The 16077-nt window shown below is 36.4% G+C and overlaps 2 protein-coding genes across 2 annotated transcripts in view; one reads left to right on the top strand and one right to left on the bottom strand.

The window, feature by feature from the left end:
* The window catches only part of LOC126369655 (acid sphingomyelinase-like phosphodiesterase 3b), a 57216-nt gene extending 47651 nt beyond the window's left edge, over positions 1-9565 (bottom strand). Inside the window, exon 1 of the mRNA XM_050014205.1 lies at positions 9441-9565. The gene's annotated coding sequence lies outside the window, so the exon portion shown is untranslated. The remainder of the gene's footprint in view (positions 1-9440) is intronic.
* A 71-nt stretch (positions 9566-9636) lies between these two features.
* LOC126369627 (sodium- and chloride-dependent glycine transporter 1-like) overlaps positions 9637-16077 on the top strand; it is a 42876-nt gene continuing 36435 nt past the window's right edge. The window contains exon 1 of the mRNA XM_050014137.1: positions 9637-9678. Coding sequence (XP_049870094.1) covers positions 9652-9678 — 27 coding nt within the window. The 5' untranslated portion in view covers positions 9637-9651. The remainder of the gene's footprint in view (positions 9679-16077) is intronic.

Genomic DNA, 16077 nt, shown 5'->3' with positions numbered 1-16077 from the left:
AAATTTAATAATAAAAGGAAACCTTTTCTATCTGTTCTATGTCTGTGTTTCGACCATAATAGACGGCGATACGGCTTACCCAGTTACCACCTATTAGCTGGTCTGACAGAAAGCTTGGTGAAGCGTGAGTTCTCAGTTCATCTTGGATGGACGTATGAATGTACGTCTAACTAGCACAAGTGGGATTATAGTTGTTAGCGAATGTTGTTATCTGTATGTTCAATACGTACGTAGTATTATTCAATGGTCAGGGATAATTTCGAGTAACATGAATTTGCATAAAGGGTAATATTGTACGCTTATAAGTTTGTGTATCAATAATTGTTAAATGGTTTAAATGTCCTTACGTATATTTCGTGGCCAGATCTTATAATTGATCATTTCATGATGTGTTCGACCAATTTAAGTTGACCATATCTTTGAAACGTCAACGTTAAATGACATTTCAATTAACGTAGGAGGTGTCCATGCTAAGTGGTGTAATAAATATGCGAATAGCCCATTAATTCCTTAGGTTCAAAATTATTTACCTAATCGATATGGAAAATTGTACAATTACATGGATTCATCGATTACAATGTCAATCATGTTTTAAATATAATCGTCACCAGTGCCACTACCGGTGAATAAAGTTACTAATTTTACGATATGATTGCCTACGTTTAGCCATAGTTAAGTTATTATGCATTTCGTTGCTCATATCGTTAAACGTTTCGTGTTCATTGATCTGACCAAAGTACATCGTGATGTGGCCAACGAATGAACTATTTCATGAAATATAACCATTTCATGCACCAAAGTGACGGTGTCACTAACACCGATACCTACTTGTATGGCTACCGTATGTACTTGTACGGGGTGTATGTGACATCGTTACGAATACTAAGAGGGATGATTCAGCTCATTATTCTGGGTTAATATCAAATGAATTTTTTTGTCGCAAAAGTATAGAATTGAAAACAATTTAAAATAACTAAAAATAATCATGAATTTTGCGACGGAAAATTCCACTTGATATTAACCCAGAATCATGGTCTGAATTATCCTCCTGAGTATTTGTTACGATGTCACTTACACCCTGTATTGGTAGTCGTGAGCTAATGTTATGTTTAAATAGGTGAAAAGGCAGTATAAATTGTTTGCTTTAGTAAATGGTCCTCTTTTTGCAAAACGTCAGATGCCAAATATTTCGCGTCTGCCGGAAGCTGTGGCGTACAGCTTTCAATATTGCAACATAAATTGCGGATTTGAAATAGCAACTGAACAAATTTTGTACGTGCATTGTAAATATAAACATTGACAGCCTCCATGGTCGAGTGGTTGAGCGTTGGGCTCACAATCCGGGTTCGAATCCCGGTGGGGAACATTATCACATAAAAATATAAGTTTAAAATCTTAACGCTGACTACGAAAAAAACGCGCTCAAAAAAGTATGAAACAGGAAATATTTCTCTAAAATTATAGCGGATTGTGATGTTTAGGAGACAGCCGTGCCGTTATGCTGTGGTAAGCAAACTTTTAAGGTCGTAAGCAAACGCTTAGGATAGATTGGGTAAGCAGACTATAATTATGTTAGGTAGGCGGACCATGTGTTAAAAACGGGGTATCGCGAGGGAAGTTCTAGATAAGCTTTTAACGAGTTACCAAATATTAGTTCTGCATATATCCACGCCTGGCTGTATCTGGGAATCAGTTCCTAGTTAACGTGACAAAATACAACTTACAAGATGCATAACAACTTATATGAACACAAAGGGGACACGTTATGCACAAAGTTACGCCCATGTAAAGATGGGTAGAGCAACAGGTCAACATTTCAGAACCCCGATACTGACCACGCCGGCGTGGTCAACGGTTTCCCTCATTCAGCGCTTCTAAGAGTACAGCAGGTGGCCTTATTTCTAAGTAGCAATCTCATCCAGGCAACTATGTAACTCCTCAGTCAACTGTTACAAGACAATTACACACATTGTACGTATGGGGCAATTTGAAAAAAAAAATACAACGTAATATGAACGCTGAAGTTACTGCGAACGGTTTTGTATCGCATTCACCATATTCCATATACTTCAATGGTTGCAACAGTATGCTAATAGCAACTTCAAGTAATTTCCCAGAGATGTATGTAAGTCATGCAAGTTTAATAACGAACTGCGTGTGTTGTTGTTATTACTATTAATTGAATTAAATAATTCTGCATACAATAACTTACTCATGCATACATACATAAACTAAGGCCAAGGATAGAGCCACTACTAGTCATTATAAGATACCTAGTAAGTAACCACTTTCGATTTCGATAGGATACAGGAATTTACACAAAAAATTAAAGCAAAGCATTATTTGAGGAGCTCGGTGGCGCAGCGGTTAACGCGCTCGGTCTGCGATTGTTGAAGTAAAGCAACTTTCGTAAAGGCCGGTCATAGGATGGGTGACCACAAAAAAAAAGTTTTCATCTCGAGCTCCTCCGTGCTTCGGAAGGCACGTTAAGCCGTTGGTAGCGGCTGCATTAGCAGTCGTTAATAACCATCAATCCGCACTGGGCCCGCATGATGGTTTAAGGCCCGATCTCCCTATCCATCCATAGAGAAGGCCCGTGCCCCAGCAGTGGGGACGTTAATGGGCTGACGATGATGACAGGAATTTATACCTATGTATCTTTCTTTCCTTCCTTTAAGAAGCTGAACGCGATCTATGTTTTGTTTTCGCTTATAATCCAATCTTCTTCTTATCATGTGGGTCGTGAGGTGGACGACCAACCTCATCAACTGTGGTATCAGGGTTATTATTGAGCCGCCAAAGGCCCCTGACGTGACTCATGTAAAAAAATAAGTAAGTAAGTAAGTAAAATATTTATTTTTCATAAAAAAATACAGAAAATGTTGTTACACTAAAACCCCACAAAACCAATTCCTCGGTTTGTCTGTGTGTTGACTACTTCAGTCTAATCCAGTGTAGAAGCATTATTTAATTGATACACTATTTATTTAAAGTAGGACAATGGTGTAAAATTAAGAATAATACTACTTACGTATAGAACGGTCATTCTCCGTCCCGCATCAATTGGGTCGTGTAATAAGTTCAAGATAAATTATGAAATTCTGATTGCTAAATAAAGAAAGATCTACAATAACAATATTCGTTGATTTTTACTAACGAAAACCATTGTTTTATTTTAATCAAGAAAAGTCCGCCATTTTGTCACGTTTTTCTATAATGTCACAGTGTGCTTTTTCAGATTAATTCCATAGTAATTTCGTGTTTTGACCTCCAGCCAAGTACTTAATGCCATCTGCGGCAAATCTACAGTAAGTCACGTCAAAAAAATAATAATAATAAGACGACGTCAAATTCTTGATATTAACTCAGAATAATGAGCTAAATCATCCCTCTCAGTATTCGTTACGATGTCACTTACACCCCGTACAAGTACTGTATAGGCAGTTGTACAAGTAGGTATGGGTGTTATGACACCGTAACGAGTACTGAGGGGGATGATTCAGACCATGATTCTGAATTGATATTAAGTGGAATTTCCTGTCAGAAAATTCATGAAAATTTTAGAGTTTTTTATTAAATATTTTCAGTTCCAAACTTTTGCGACGGAAAAATCCACTTGATATCAACTCAGAATCATGATCTGAATCATCCCTCAAAGTTTTCATTACGATGTCTCTAAAACCTTGGAATATTGTAATGTACTTATTGTTAAAATAAATTACGTAAGAAATTAAATAAATGTTATCACGAGCACGGTGTGCTTCGGAGGGCACGTTAAGCCGTTGGTCCCGGCTATTAGCCGTAAAAACACCTCCACCAACCCGCAGTAGAGCAGCGTGGTGGAGTATGCTCCTGCCGGCCTGTGCCCAGCAGTGGGACGTATATAGGCAGTTTATGTATCACGAGCAACCGTTAACGTAACAGGAATCGTTCTTTTTCCAAATGTTCAATGATCATCAATATTTTCGGGGAGAGATAATTTATCTTTCCGTCTCTGTTATCGTCGTTATCTGTGTCTTTAGATTTATTATCCTCGTCCTTCCCATCTAGATTTAATAGTTGGATTGCTCATGATTGGAAACAATCAACTTTGTCGAATAATGCTGGCATTTATTTTCACATGATTTATTGACTTGACTTGCGGTGGTACAAACAAATAACCTAGAACTACAACGAAATTAGCTCTATCATCATCCCGTTTTTCACAGGGTCCATTTACCTAACCTGAAGATACAGGTCCGACAGGTCCGGTTGACAGGTCCGGTTTTTTACAGAAGCGACTGTCTGTCTAACCTTCCAACACGCGAACCTTCTTGGGGTCGGTTTTGAAGCCACTAGACAGGAGGAGTGTGCTCGTGTTGTGCAGGCGAGTGTAGTTACTATCCTATAATTTGATTCCTTAATATATAAAAGTAAACGTCACGTTATCAGTGTTCAGTGCATGAGAATATAAAATATTGTCATTTCCTTCACAAGAAAACGTCATCCAGTGCGGTAGTGTAACAGAGAAACTCTCAGTCAAGGAAGGGGCGCATATGAAAAATGCGGTCGCATTACCCGAACATTAAAGTTTTGCGATCAGCGGCGGCGCCACAGTAATAAGGTAGGTTGATGGTAATGACGAGCGATTTAATAAAACGGGCTCGACGCCATTTTAAAACTTTTAATGGAACACCAATATATTTTTGTCGGTAGGTACATTTGATTCCGTTTACTTTTTCTATTCGGCATTTTCGAAGTTGATAATCGGACATAATTTCGGTAAATATAAATTTTGATAAAGTGTTCTTATTACTTTGATAAACAATTGCATTTTCTGATATGCAATGCATTTATTAAGGGTACATACATACATAAACTCACACCTATTTCCCAACCGGGTAAGCAGACATTATGGAATTCCATTTGCTTCGATCCTGACACACTTCTCTCTTGCTTCCCCCAAATTCATCAGTCGTTTCACACACGCACGCTGGTTCAGAGTAGATCTTACTGAAGCTTTTGTCTCAGGATATTTCCAATTTGGTCAATGTACGTCCAGCTAGGTCTTCCTCTGCCAGCCCTACCATCAACCTTCGCTTTATATACCGCCTTCGTAATCCTATTATCCTTCATCTGCTCTACGTGTCCAAATCAACTTACATTCCCTTCTCAATCTTGGTCACTATATCGTTATTAAGAGTAATAATACTTAATTTAAAAGCATAATACCTGAAATAGACACACAATACAATGTTCGAGACTAAGTCAAATTAATGTCAAATTATAAAACATTACAACACTCGCAGCTACCAACTTTTGTATCACAAACATTGATTAGTTTCACGAACCAATCTCATTTTCTCAACGTAAAGTTACTTAGCTCAATCATAATAGTTTTACGCCTAATATGAACAGAACTGCTTGAGCGTTCCGGGCTCGGATGTTTTAGTCATGTGCGCGTTTTTATGTTCCAAAATCGCCAGAAAATGTATTTTTATGCTTATTCCCCAAAGCTCGTGTCTACTGCTCATGTTTGCCATTTCCATAACCTTATTCCATGTTCCGCTGTCCCCTAACCTGAAGATTTCACAGGGGTCTTTTTTTTACAGAAGCGACTGAAAATCTAACCATCCAACCCTGAGGGAAATTCTATCTAAATCATTACATAACATAAGCCCTCAGAGGTACATCCATCGCAAGATGAACCTACACTTCACCGAGTTTTCTGTTAGACCAACGTGATAGGTCGTGAGCCGTACCGCCGTCTATAATGGTCGAGCCAACTATGCTAGTGAAAACTGCACTTAAGATAAATTAATAACATATTGGTGAATGTCCGGCACCGGGGTTTGAACCGGCGCTCTCCGATCGATAAGCAAGCCAGCCAACCACAGGACCACAGTGACTTATTAATAAGATTAAGTTAATACGTCTTAAAAGACATTTTTCGAGTATATGTGAGTTTCCTTGCCGTATTTACCTTCACGTGATAACATTTTTTTATGATCCAAACATGGATTCTAAAATTAATTCTATGTTCTATAATAGCAGTAAGTACTTTAAATCCCGACCCGAAATTAGAATCGTCACGCGTTCTCCAGCGTTCTATCACGCTTTCTCCACCTCTATGTGCATCGGGCTTTAATTACTTATACAATAACGTTATGAGTAACCTTCGAAAGTTCGCATTGCGTGTGACAGCCTAATTTCTTATTACTCAGTGCATTGTTACCAAAATCCTATTAAAACTTTTGCCAAATGGATATCGGGACTCGACAAAAGGCTGGGAAAACAATACTAGTCCTCTGGTAATGACCCAAGTTCACACGTTATAGTTATTGAAAACGTTATTTACTTATTTATACTTCTGAAGGTATGTTTTGGTATAGTATCTCGTGTTATAATTTACCAAAAGTGCCGAGGTATTTCTGGCAGCTACTTTTCCTCGGCTATACCGGTTGTGAGAAGCTGCAGTAGCTTTAAGCGGATGAGCGTTCGACAAAAATATATTTAAAAATTGACGATTTAAAGTATGTAGAGCCCGTACTAAGATACTAAGTTACCAATTGAATAAGGATATCTATGTTTTGAGTTTGAAAACATGAAGAACCAATGCAGCCGATGCGAAGCGAAAGCTGACAGAATTAGGTGTTAGGTACTGTGAAACAGAAATTCGTCGAAGCGAAGCTTTATCAGAATTTGAAAATTATGACGCTACGGATGGTTTGGTTATGTAGACTGAAATGTAAAAATAACAAAAAACAAACAACAACAAAAAATATATGAAAATACACACACACACATAACGTACACTAAAGTGTACTTACACACACTTTTGTACATTTTTTGTACGTACTACGAAATGAAAATAACAAATATTCTAAATAATTATAGTGCATAAGTGTACGTACACTTCAGTGTTTGCTTTAGTGTATGTTACGTACACTAATGTGTACGTGAAAGATAGAATTTTGAAATTACAACAACTAATATTTTATATTTTAAATAAAGGTGTATAAATATTATCAGAAACAGACGTATAAGGCCAATGATGATGATGATGATAATATTATCTTAAACTCCGGTCCATATTTCCAGACACAATAATTAAACAACCCAATCCAATTTCACCAACCTTATCAGGTAGGTCAGCTAGAAGAAATCTCTTTGTTAGCGATAAGCTTACCTGGATCAATAAACAAAGTTGCACCATATGGGTTCTTATTTCCGATTCGGTAATTATTGAAAAAGCTCATAACACTTTGTAAATAAATTTTGAAATCAGATTGTACAATTCGATTACAGGAGCAAGATTGCAGTAATTGGTTGTAAACAAACAACGATTAGTCCACCAATCAATCAATTAAGACGGAATCAATCATTGATTACTCAAATCATCAATCAGTTTGATTGTTCAATCTTTAAAGCAGCTAGGCAAACTCTGTAGCTTTCCTCAAGTAAAGATTTCTTAAAAATAGGTGGCGATTAAAATTTCTTTGAATAAAGGGACAAATACACACCGGAATCTATAAATTATGGTGGGTATACCCACAAAAAGGTACTCGTAAGAAAACTTGCAGCTACTTTCCATACGAGACGTCTAGAGAGAACTCTATATAAATCCAATGGTAATACATTGTTTTAAGTTTACGCGGTTATTATCATAATTAAAGCACATAATGGCCCCGATTCTTGGAGACACCGTCTAATTTTATTTTAAGTTATATCTGTAATTTTCATATCCGTCGAAAAGGAAAGGGACGGATGATTCACAGCTCTTAATTTTAGGAAGAATGAGTAAATGAACGTGTCGGGTTATTGACTGATGTAAAATTTTTAGACGGTTGGTTTAGATTTGTGCTTAAAATTGACGTGTGTTCCATAAATTTTATGCTTGTCGATTACCCGTCCCTTTCCTTTTCGGCGGATAAGAAAATGACAGATATAACTTAAAATAAAATTAGATGGTATTTACAGGAATTAGCACCAATAACGGGTTCTTACCGCGTTTACAGTGTCGAAATATCGGGAGTCTCATATCCCCATTTAAACGCGGTAAAAACCCGTTATTATGTGTTCCAATGGTAAAAGTTGTTTTGTCCAGTATAATGGATCTCTTCTATCTGGTTTCAGGGTTATTGTTGAGCCGCCAAAGGTCACTGACATGGCTTATGTAACTAAACCACTATTTATTCCCATCTGTTAGTAGTAACAGGGACTTAACGTGCTATCCGAAGCATGAATCATCTTACTTTAGAAAAATCAGGTGATAAGCCTTTACAGGTATATCAGGCAGCCTTTATAGGATAATACTATCCTAACAAACTAGAGACAACAGAGTGATTTTTGGCATATGTTCCCAAACGGGATTCAAACACATCACCTCTAGATCGTGAGCTCAACGCTCAACCACTGGACCACAAACGCCGTAATGGATGAACGGACGATTCAGAAAATATATTTCGGGATATAAACAAGTCAGACGGGAAGAGAGTCATTAGTATCTGTAAGAAAATACGAGGGAAAAATATTTCACATATTCATAAATGGAACTCTGATTTTATTTTAATCTTTTTAATTTCAGCTAGCCGTATATTTAAACCGTATTTTTACTACAATAAAGTATTTATTATTAATAGCTACATGGCTCTGCGTGCTTATGTTTACCTTGCCTGTGTAAAGCTACTTTAATATAAAATGAGAATTAAAAATGTTATTTTAAAATAAAATGACGGCAAGTATCGCGTGGTTAGTCTTGGTCTTGACTCAGCAATATATTGAAATATATTTAAATAATTTAATTTAGTGTAAATATAAAAACACATTTGACTAAGTAAAACTTTATATTTACTTTTTCTTTAGCTTAAAATATGAAGAAAGTAAGTGAAAACTGGTAGAAAACAATAGCAATCAAATACACATTATTCCTAAAAGGAAATCATAAATATGCAGCGAATGCAAATAAACTGGTACTTGTTATAAAGAATGAAAGAAAAAAGTAAAAGTCGTGATTTAGTAACAATACCGATTTAAACCTACTTGGTCCTTTTAGAATAGGAAAATATTTTTTCCTATTAGGTTTCATATCACATTTTTGTCTGTCGAAAGGGGTATAAGTACTTACATTAAATTTATTTAAAGATATTATTTCAAAATATCATAGAATTAGTATAGTTTAGGTTACTTTATTCGTAAGTAAGTACATTTGCATTATATTATTAAACATTTCCTATCACACAAGACATTTAAAATGACATTGTTACATTAATTTTGCACATAATGAGACGCATGTTGTAAATTATTATCCTCAAAGTAATAATAAAGTTTGGAAACTCAAGCTTTGCATAGGGTTAATCTTCACAGGTTGACGTTCACGTCAGTCAACTTTACAGATGAAACAAAAGTGGGAAATAATGAAAAACAGTCTTATATAAAGTGTGGGAATGTAAAGTACTTACGCAAGCGTTAGCGATCACGTGGACGACACAAATCACTCACGTTGCTAATCACATTATACAATTCACTGTCACTGACCGATCACGAAAGAGAAGTTCAGTCGCGCACAGACGTCCGTTCCGGTCGGCAGTCCGAGTCCAACTGAACCTTCCACCGCTCCAAGTTACGACCCTCGGAAGCTTTCGGGAAAACTCGGAAGACTTGGCGACTCGGATGCAACTTGATGGCCTACAATTCAAAGTACGTACATGAATATACATCACCCTCTTTTTCTACAGATGAAAGTGGATGAAATGCTAATGGATTCAGTCAAAATTGCTCGAGTATATTTTGTCTCGTTACGCCTAATAACCGTGTTAAGGGAAAATCTTACTTCGAGGGATCGTGTTTGTGATGTACCGAGTTATGGATGTACAAAATGAGTACGATTTTTCTTTGGATAATGACACTTAAACCACTTTTCATCTCACTGCAACTACGGTCACGCCACTAATAAAATGTAAACATAATTACCTGTAGGGTATCACTGCATTCGAAGTCACAAATGACGAACATTTAAAATAATAAAATGAAAGAAATTGTTTATTATAAAAGGACGCCACACACAATGACAAGACAATAACATCACTTAAAAATTTTCACAAAACAATTACAAATTAAAATGCTTCATATTTTGCCTAACGTGTACAGTTTGTGAACTTATAGTTTGTATAATTAGGACGTGTAGAGTTAGAAACTTAGCGCTACATGAGATCTGATGACTTTTTGACATTGTGATCGATATTATCTCGTCTTGGCAACATTTTTACATTAAAATGTTTTTGTTGGGATTCGTATTTCTAGTAGAATAGACACGAATAAACGTGTAGATTAGTTGCCATTAACGTACTGTTCTCCTATGTTCTATGGTCTCGTATGTCGAACACAATGAACTTCTTTTAGCCGCTGCACCCCTTCTCGATGGTCAGGCGCCGCGGTCAGTGTAAAAGCATTGGTCTCCTGATACGGAGGTCCCGGGGTCGGTCCTCGGTGGGGACATATCACACAAAAAAATGATTGATGGTTGTGATTTGTCATAAAGGCGCTAGCGAGGTTTTTACTATAATGCTACGGAAAGCCTTCGTTAGAGTGTATGAAACATTTTGGCTAAGATTTCAAAATGTTAAAAGCCAGTTGCAATCTGGGACCACAACAGAAGTTTGGAGGCAGTCCAAGCGTATATAGTGGATTAATAAGATAAACAGAAATCGTAAAGAGCGGCTTAGGTTAATATGCCTTGCCAAATTTCGCACCCTCTAACTTTCATATTAGATTTTGTTGCCAAATGCCCAGATGTTATGTAAACGGGTATTGTGCTTGAAGTTGCTAGGTATTGGTTATGTTTATTAGTATTCACATTTAAGGCGATTCTTACACGACGTGGTATTTGTAGCGTTACATCGCGAAGCGGTGTTCCTGTGGTAGGTATCAACGAATTACATAGTACTAAAACTCTACAGCCCAAAATTCGCAAACCATTTCACCGCCAATGAGCAGTGTCGTGTAAGAATCGCCTAAAACGGTTGAATATTCTGCACTGTGTATTTACATTTATTGTTTGACCGTATGATACTGTTTAGGCTGATATGGAATTGGCCTGGACAGGATTGTCAGTGATGTGTCATTCCCGGAAATGTTCAAAGTAAGGACACTGGCTGATTTTCTTTTTCAAATTATTCTTTCTAATACTCTGGTCTTCTGAATAAAGGCTGGGTAAAAAGCACTTTTTACATAACTTTTGCGTCTTTTAACGAACGAACGGCATATAACTGATGATTGTAACTGGCCGGTAACAGAAGCAAGTCATCGCGCATTGGGTCACGGCAGACCTCGAAAGAGGTGCGTGGCTTGATGCTTACCAGAGGCCGGAGTACACACAGGACCCCGAAAATGGATAGAAGGAAGGGAGGCATTTGCCCAGTAATGGGATCTTATGGGCTAGATTGGATTAGATAGGACCCTACTGTGTCGTAAATAGCTATCAGCGCTTTCTTTCGAATCTGTAAGGTAAAAAGGCCACATTGAAACAATTCATTAGATATTTGCGCATATAAAAGTGAGTGGGCAATGTAAACAAATTTTAATGTCTAATAGCTACTGCTTTCTCAGATGAATATGGTAGTTTCCAACCAGTCAAATCAGTTACTTTTTAGTAAACGTCAAAACACGATTTTTTGACGTGACTTATTGTAGATTTGCCGCAGACGGCATTAACTGCTTGGCCGGACAAATGGGGAACGCTGAAGGCTCTTGTCAAAACACGAAATTACTATGGAATTTGTATGAAAAAGCACTCCATGACGTCATTGAAAAACACATACATACATACATACATAAACTCACGCCTATTATTTCCCACCGGGGTAAGCAGAGACTATAGAATTCCATTTGCTTCGATCCTGACACACTTCTCTTGCTTCCTCCACATTCATCAATCGCTTCATACGAGTACACGCACGCCGGTTCAGAGTAGATCGTATTGAACCTTTTCTAAGGACATCTCCAATTTGGTCATCGAAAATCCGTCTCGGTCTTCCTCTGCCAGCCCTACCATCAACTTTCGCTTTATATACCGCTTTTGCAATTCTATTATCCTAGGAAAACAAAAAAAAAACAAAAGCAAAAACATAGAAAAACGATCTTGATTTAAATTTTGTAAATAACTTAAATAGACAAAAGAAAATGTATATCGTTAGTTTTAGATCCGACTTTATTTAGTAATCAGAATTTCATATTTTATCTTGAACCTAGTACACGACCCAATTGCTCAATGTAGCTTGTGGTTTTAACTCCCTGTACGGTCACGAGCATTAATATGTATACACTTTGGTACCGTGTCACATTAACTTTTTTGACAAATTGAACTGTTAATCTCACTAAATGTCAAATATGTTAGAGCGAAAGAGTCCTAAAGTGGGTACATTATATTGCTCATGACTGTACGTAATATGGGGGTTTCCTCGTAGTCAAAGTTCTCAAGAAAATATTTCAAATTGCGATATTATTATGTTTGCTTTTTGTTATATTAAATTATAAACTTCACTTTAAGTACTTAAAAATTTGTGTAACTTAGTGGAAACTTTACTGACTTAAAATTAAATATTGTGCTCAAGTTTATCTTATGAAACGTGGCGTACAAGTACTAACCTATAATATATTTTGGAATACAATATTATAATATAATATTGGTGGATTATTATAATAATAGTGATGCATTTTTAATAATGGTTTAACTATTTTAAAAATTGCAAACATTGTCGATTTGTATTGTCTGTAATGGTTATGTGTTTGAGAATAAAATGAAATAAATATTAATGGTATTAAATTTAAACCTCAATAATAAATTGTCTACGATATAATAAAAAATACGGTTCAAAAATATACCTTTTATAAATTCTTGTTTCATTTCTGAAATACAATTAATGAAAATAAAATATTATCAATAATTATAAATAAAAATTGATTTCGGTACAAACTATCTGCCATGCATTTTCTTAAAGAATGAATAAATAACATAACATAAACATAAGCTCACAACTATACCTCAATAGGGCTAATCAGAGGTATATCCATCGCAGGAAGATGAACTACGTACCCACATATCCCCACAAACACATGCATACGGTCACGAGCATTAATATGTATACACTTTGGTACCATGTCACATTAACTTTTTCAACAAATTGAACTGTAAGTCTCACTAAATGTCAAAATGTTAGTGCGACAGAGTCCTAAAGTGGGTACATTATATTGCTCATGACTGTACATACATATATAGAGGTCAAACACATAACCCTCCTTCTTGCATCGCCTAAGTCGAGTAAAAATGTGGAACATTTATCAGTTTACAAGTCTAATAAAGCAATTACATTGCAACGCACAAAATATATATTTACTTTATTTAGTTATTGTAAATTTACCGCAAATAGCATTAACTATTTTGGCCAGACAAATGGGGCCGCGAAAAAACTTAAACACAAAAATCTTAGTCGTCGTCGCATTGCACGTAGGTATATTACTAAGTTGACTTGTATATTAATATTTACGAGTTAGTTGCAGGAGCAGACTATTCCGTAATATCAAGACACGCCGTCAAAGGAAAAACCAGTCAAAGGTGGATTCGATATTGCAAAAGTTGGCAGATGCATTTCAAAAGATGTAGACTATATTGTTCCGCTGTGGTTGTAATATTGAGTTGCGTGGTATTTCTTACATCGCACTAGTTCACACTGTTACTGGAACTTTGTTATATTTTAAGGGTGTAGGTTCCGCAGTTTAGTTCCTATCCGTTACCTAGATGGCGTACGGTTACGAGCACTAATATGTATACACTTTGAAACCATGTCATATAAACTTTTTTGACAAATGAAACCGTAAGTCTCATTAAATGTCAAATATGATAGTGCGACAGGGTTCTAAAGTGGGTACATGATATTGCTCATGACTGTACGTATAGTGGATTCAGTGTAAAACGTGAATAATTTAGTCTTTTTCTCATTTATCATTATTTCTAAAGCTTTATTTTAATTTGCCACAAGAGGTAAAATAATCTGGGGGCACGGCAGTGCTCCCGCCAAGACGAGCAAAGCGAAGCGCAAGGGCAGGCACTATCTACCTTTTCTCGAAACGTTTCGCCGTTTTTTTGGAGCCTCATAAGTCAGGTTTGGATTTAATATTTTTTCTGATTGAATTGATTGAAACCTATATAGGCAGTTTATGTTATATTATTAAAAGAAAACTCGGTGAGGTGTGGGTAATTAGTTTATCTTGCGATGGATGTACCTCTAACCTAATTGGAATCTATTTTCCAATAGTCGTGAGCTTATGTTGTAATATTATTTCTAATTAAGCAGTTAAGCTACTAGACTGTCCAATATTTAGTGAGTATGAATATTGTAGGTAAGTAGATATGTGATTTCTGTCTTGTTCGCTATTCTGCTGGTTATCCATTCAAACAACCAACCCCGAACCCACACCACTTAGAGCAAACATGAAACAAGGCAATTACAAGAGGAATTATCGGCATTAAGCACAATTAAATCCTACTGCTATAATTTATGTTTCCTAACTCATAGCGTATGGATGAATGAATTGTACATGACTGTAATGGTGCTGATTCCAGTACGGATGATCTAATTTTATTTTAAGTCTTCCTCTTATCAACCTCATCAACCCTGGTGTCAGGATTTTAAGTTATACCTGTCACTTTCTTATCCACCGAAAAGGAAAGGGACGCGTAATCGACCGGCAAAATTTTATGGAATACACATCAATTTATTCTCAAAATTTTACATTGCCTGAATTAAATTGCTGTTTAGCAATAAGGCCGCTTATTGTGCTTATGTTTTATTCGTATGTTTATGTCCTTTGTTTTGTTGTTGTGCAATAAAGTATTATTGATTGATTAAATTGACAGTACAGTAAGCTTAGATATCACTACGTAGTATAAAACAAAGTCGCTTTTTCTGTCCCTATATCCCTAAAATCCCTCATCATCATCATCAGCCCATTAACGTCCCCACTGCTGGGGCACGGGCCTTCCCTATGGATGGATAGGGAGATCGGGCCTTAAACCATCACGCGGGCCTAGTGCGGATTGATGGTTATTAACGACTGCTAATGCAGCCGGGACCAACGGCTTAACGTGCCTTACGAAGCACGGGGGAGCTTGAGATGAAAACTTTGTTTTGTGGTCACCCAATCTATGACCGGCCTTTGCGAAAGTTGCTTAACTTCAACAATCGCAGACCGAGCGCGTTTACCTCTGCGCCACCGAGCTCTTCAATAAAATCCCTATGTACGCTTAAATCTTTAAAATTACGCAACGGATTTTGATGCGGTTTTTTTAACAGATAGAGAGATTTAAGGGAAAGGTTTCTATGTATAATAAAAGCCATTAAATAGTGGAGAAATACTGTTATTTTTGGAGTCTTTAATGTGATGTCGTAAATAATTTCATTTTTTCCTCAGCATTACACCCGAGCGAAGCCGGGGCGGGTCGCTAGTATGCTAAAGTTTATATTTGATAAAAGCAGACTATTCGAAAATCGAACAATAGGTTCGTTTCCAACTAGTTCCAAAATAAAATTATTATGGAATTTGTATGAAAAAACGCAATAATAACTTTTTCTTGATTAAAATTCGTAACTAAGTTAAGTACTTAAATAGAAAATGAAAATATCTTTCTTTTGTTTTGGATCAGTCTTTATTTAGTAATCAGAATTTCATAATTTATCTCGAACCTACTACACGACCCAATTCCATTTCCCACGTCATAATTGTATTAACAGAAGTCAAAAAATACCTACATATCATTTTTTTTAATAATGGGCGTTTAAATTTGGAACATGGGCCCACAGGGTCGCATCTATGGCGAACGTGTTAAGTTCAAAATAAGAATTATTAATTGAATAAATAAATTGCAATTGATCAAAAAAAAAATGTTTAGTATTTAAGTTCTTATGTTTGTTAAACCTTATCTGTGCACAAGCCGTCAGAGTCTCCTGACACAGGCACTACGCTTAAAAGGAGACTCCAATCACCTTTATTACTGTAAATTGTCTCCTTGGTCTAGCGGTTTGAGCGTTAGGCTCACGATCC

This window comes from Pectinophora gossypiella, chromosome 9 (assembly GCF_024362695.1).
Source record: "Pectinophora gossypiella chromosome 9, ilPecGoss1.1, whole genome shotgun sequence".
Lineage (NCBI taxonomy): Eukaryota > Metazoa > Arthropoda > Insecta > Lepidoptera > Gelechiidae > Pectinophora > Pectinophora gossypiella.
Note: the sequence above shows the minus strand (reverse complement) of the source record. Positions and strands in the feature narration are given on the sequence as shown.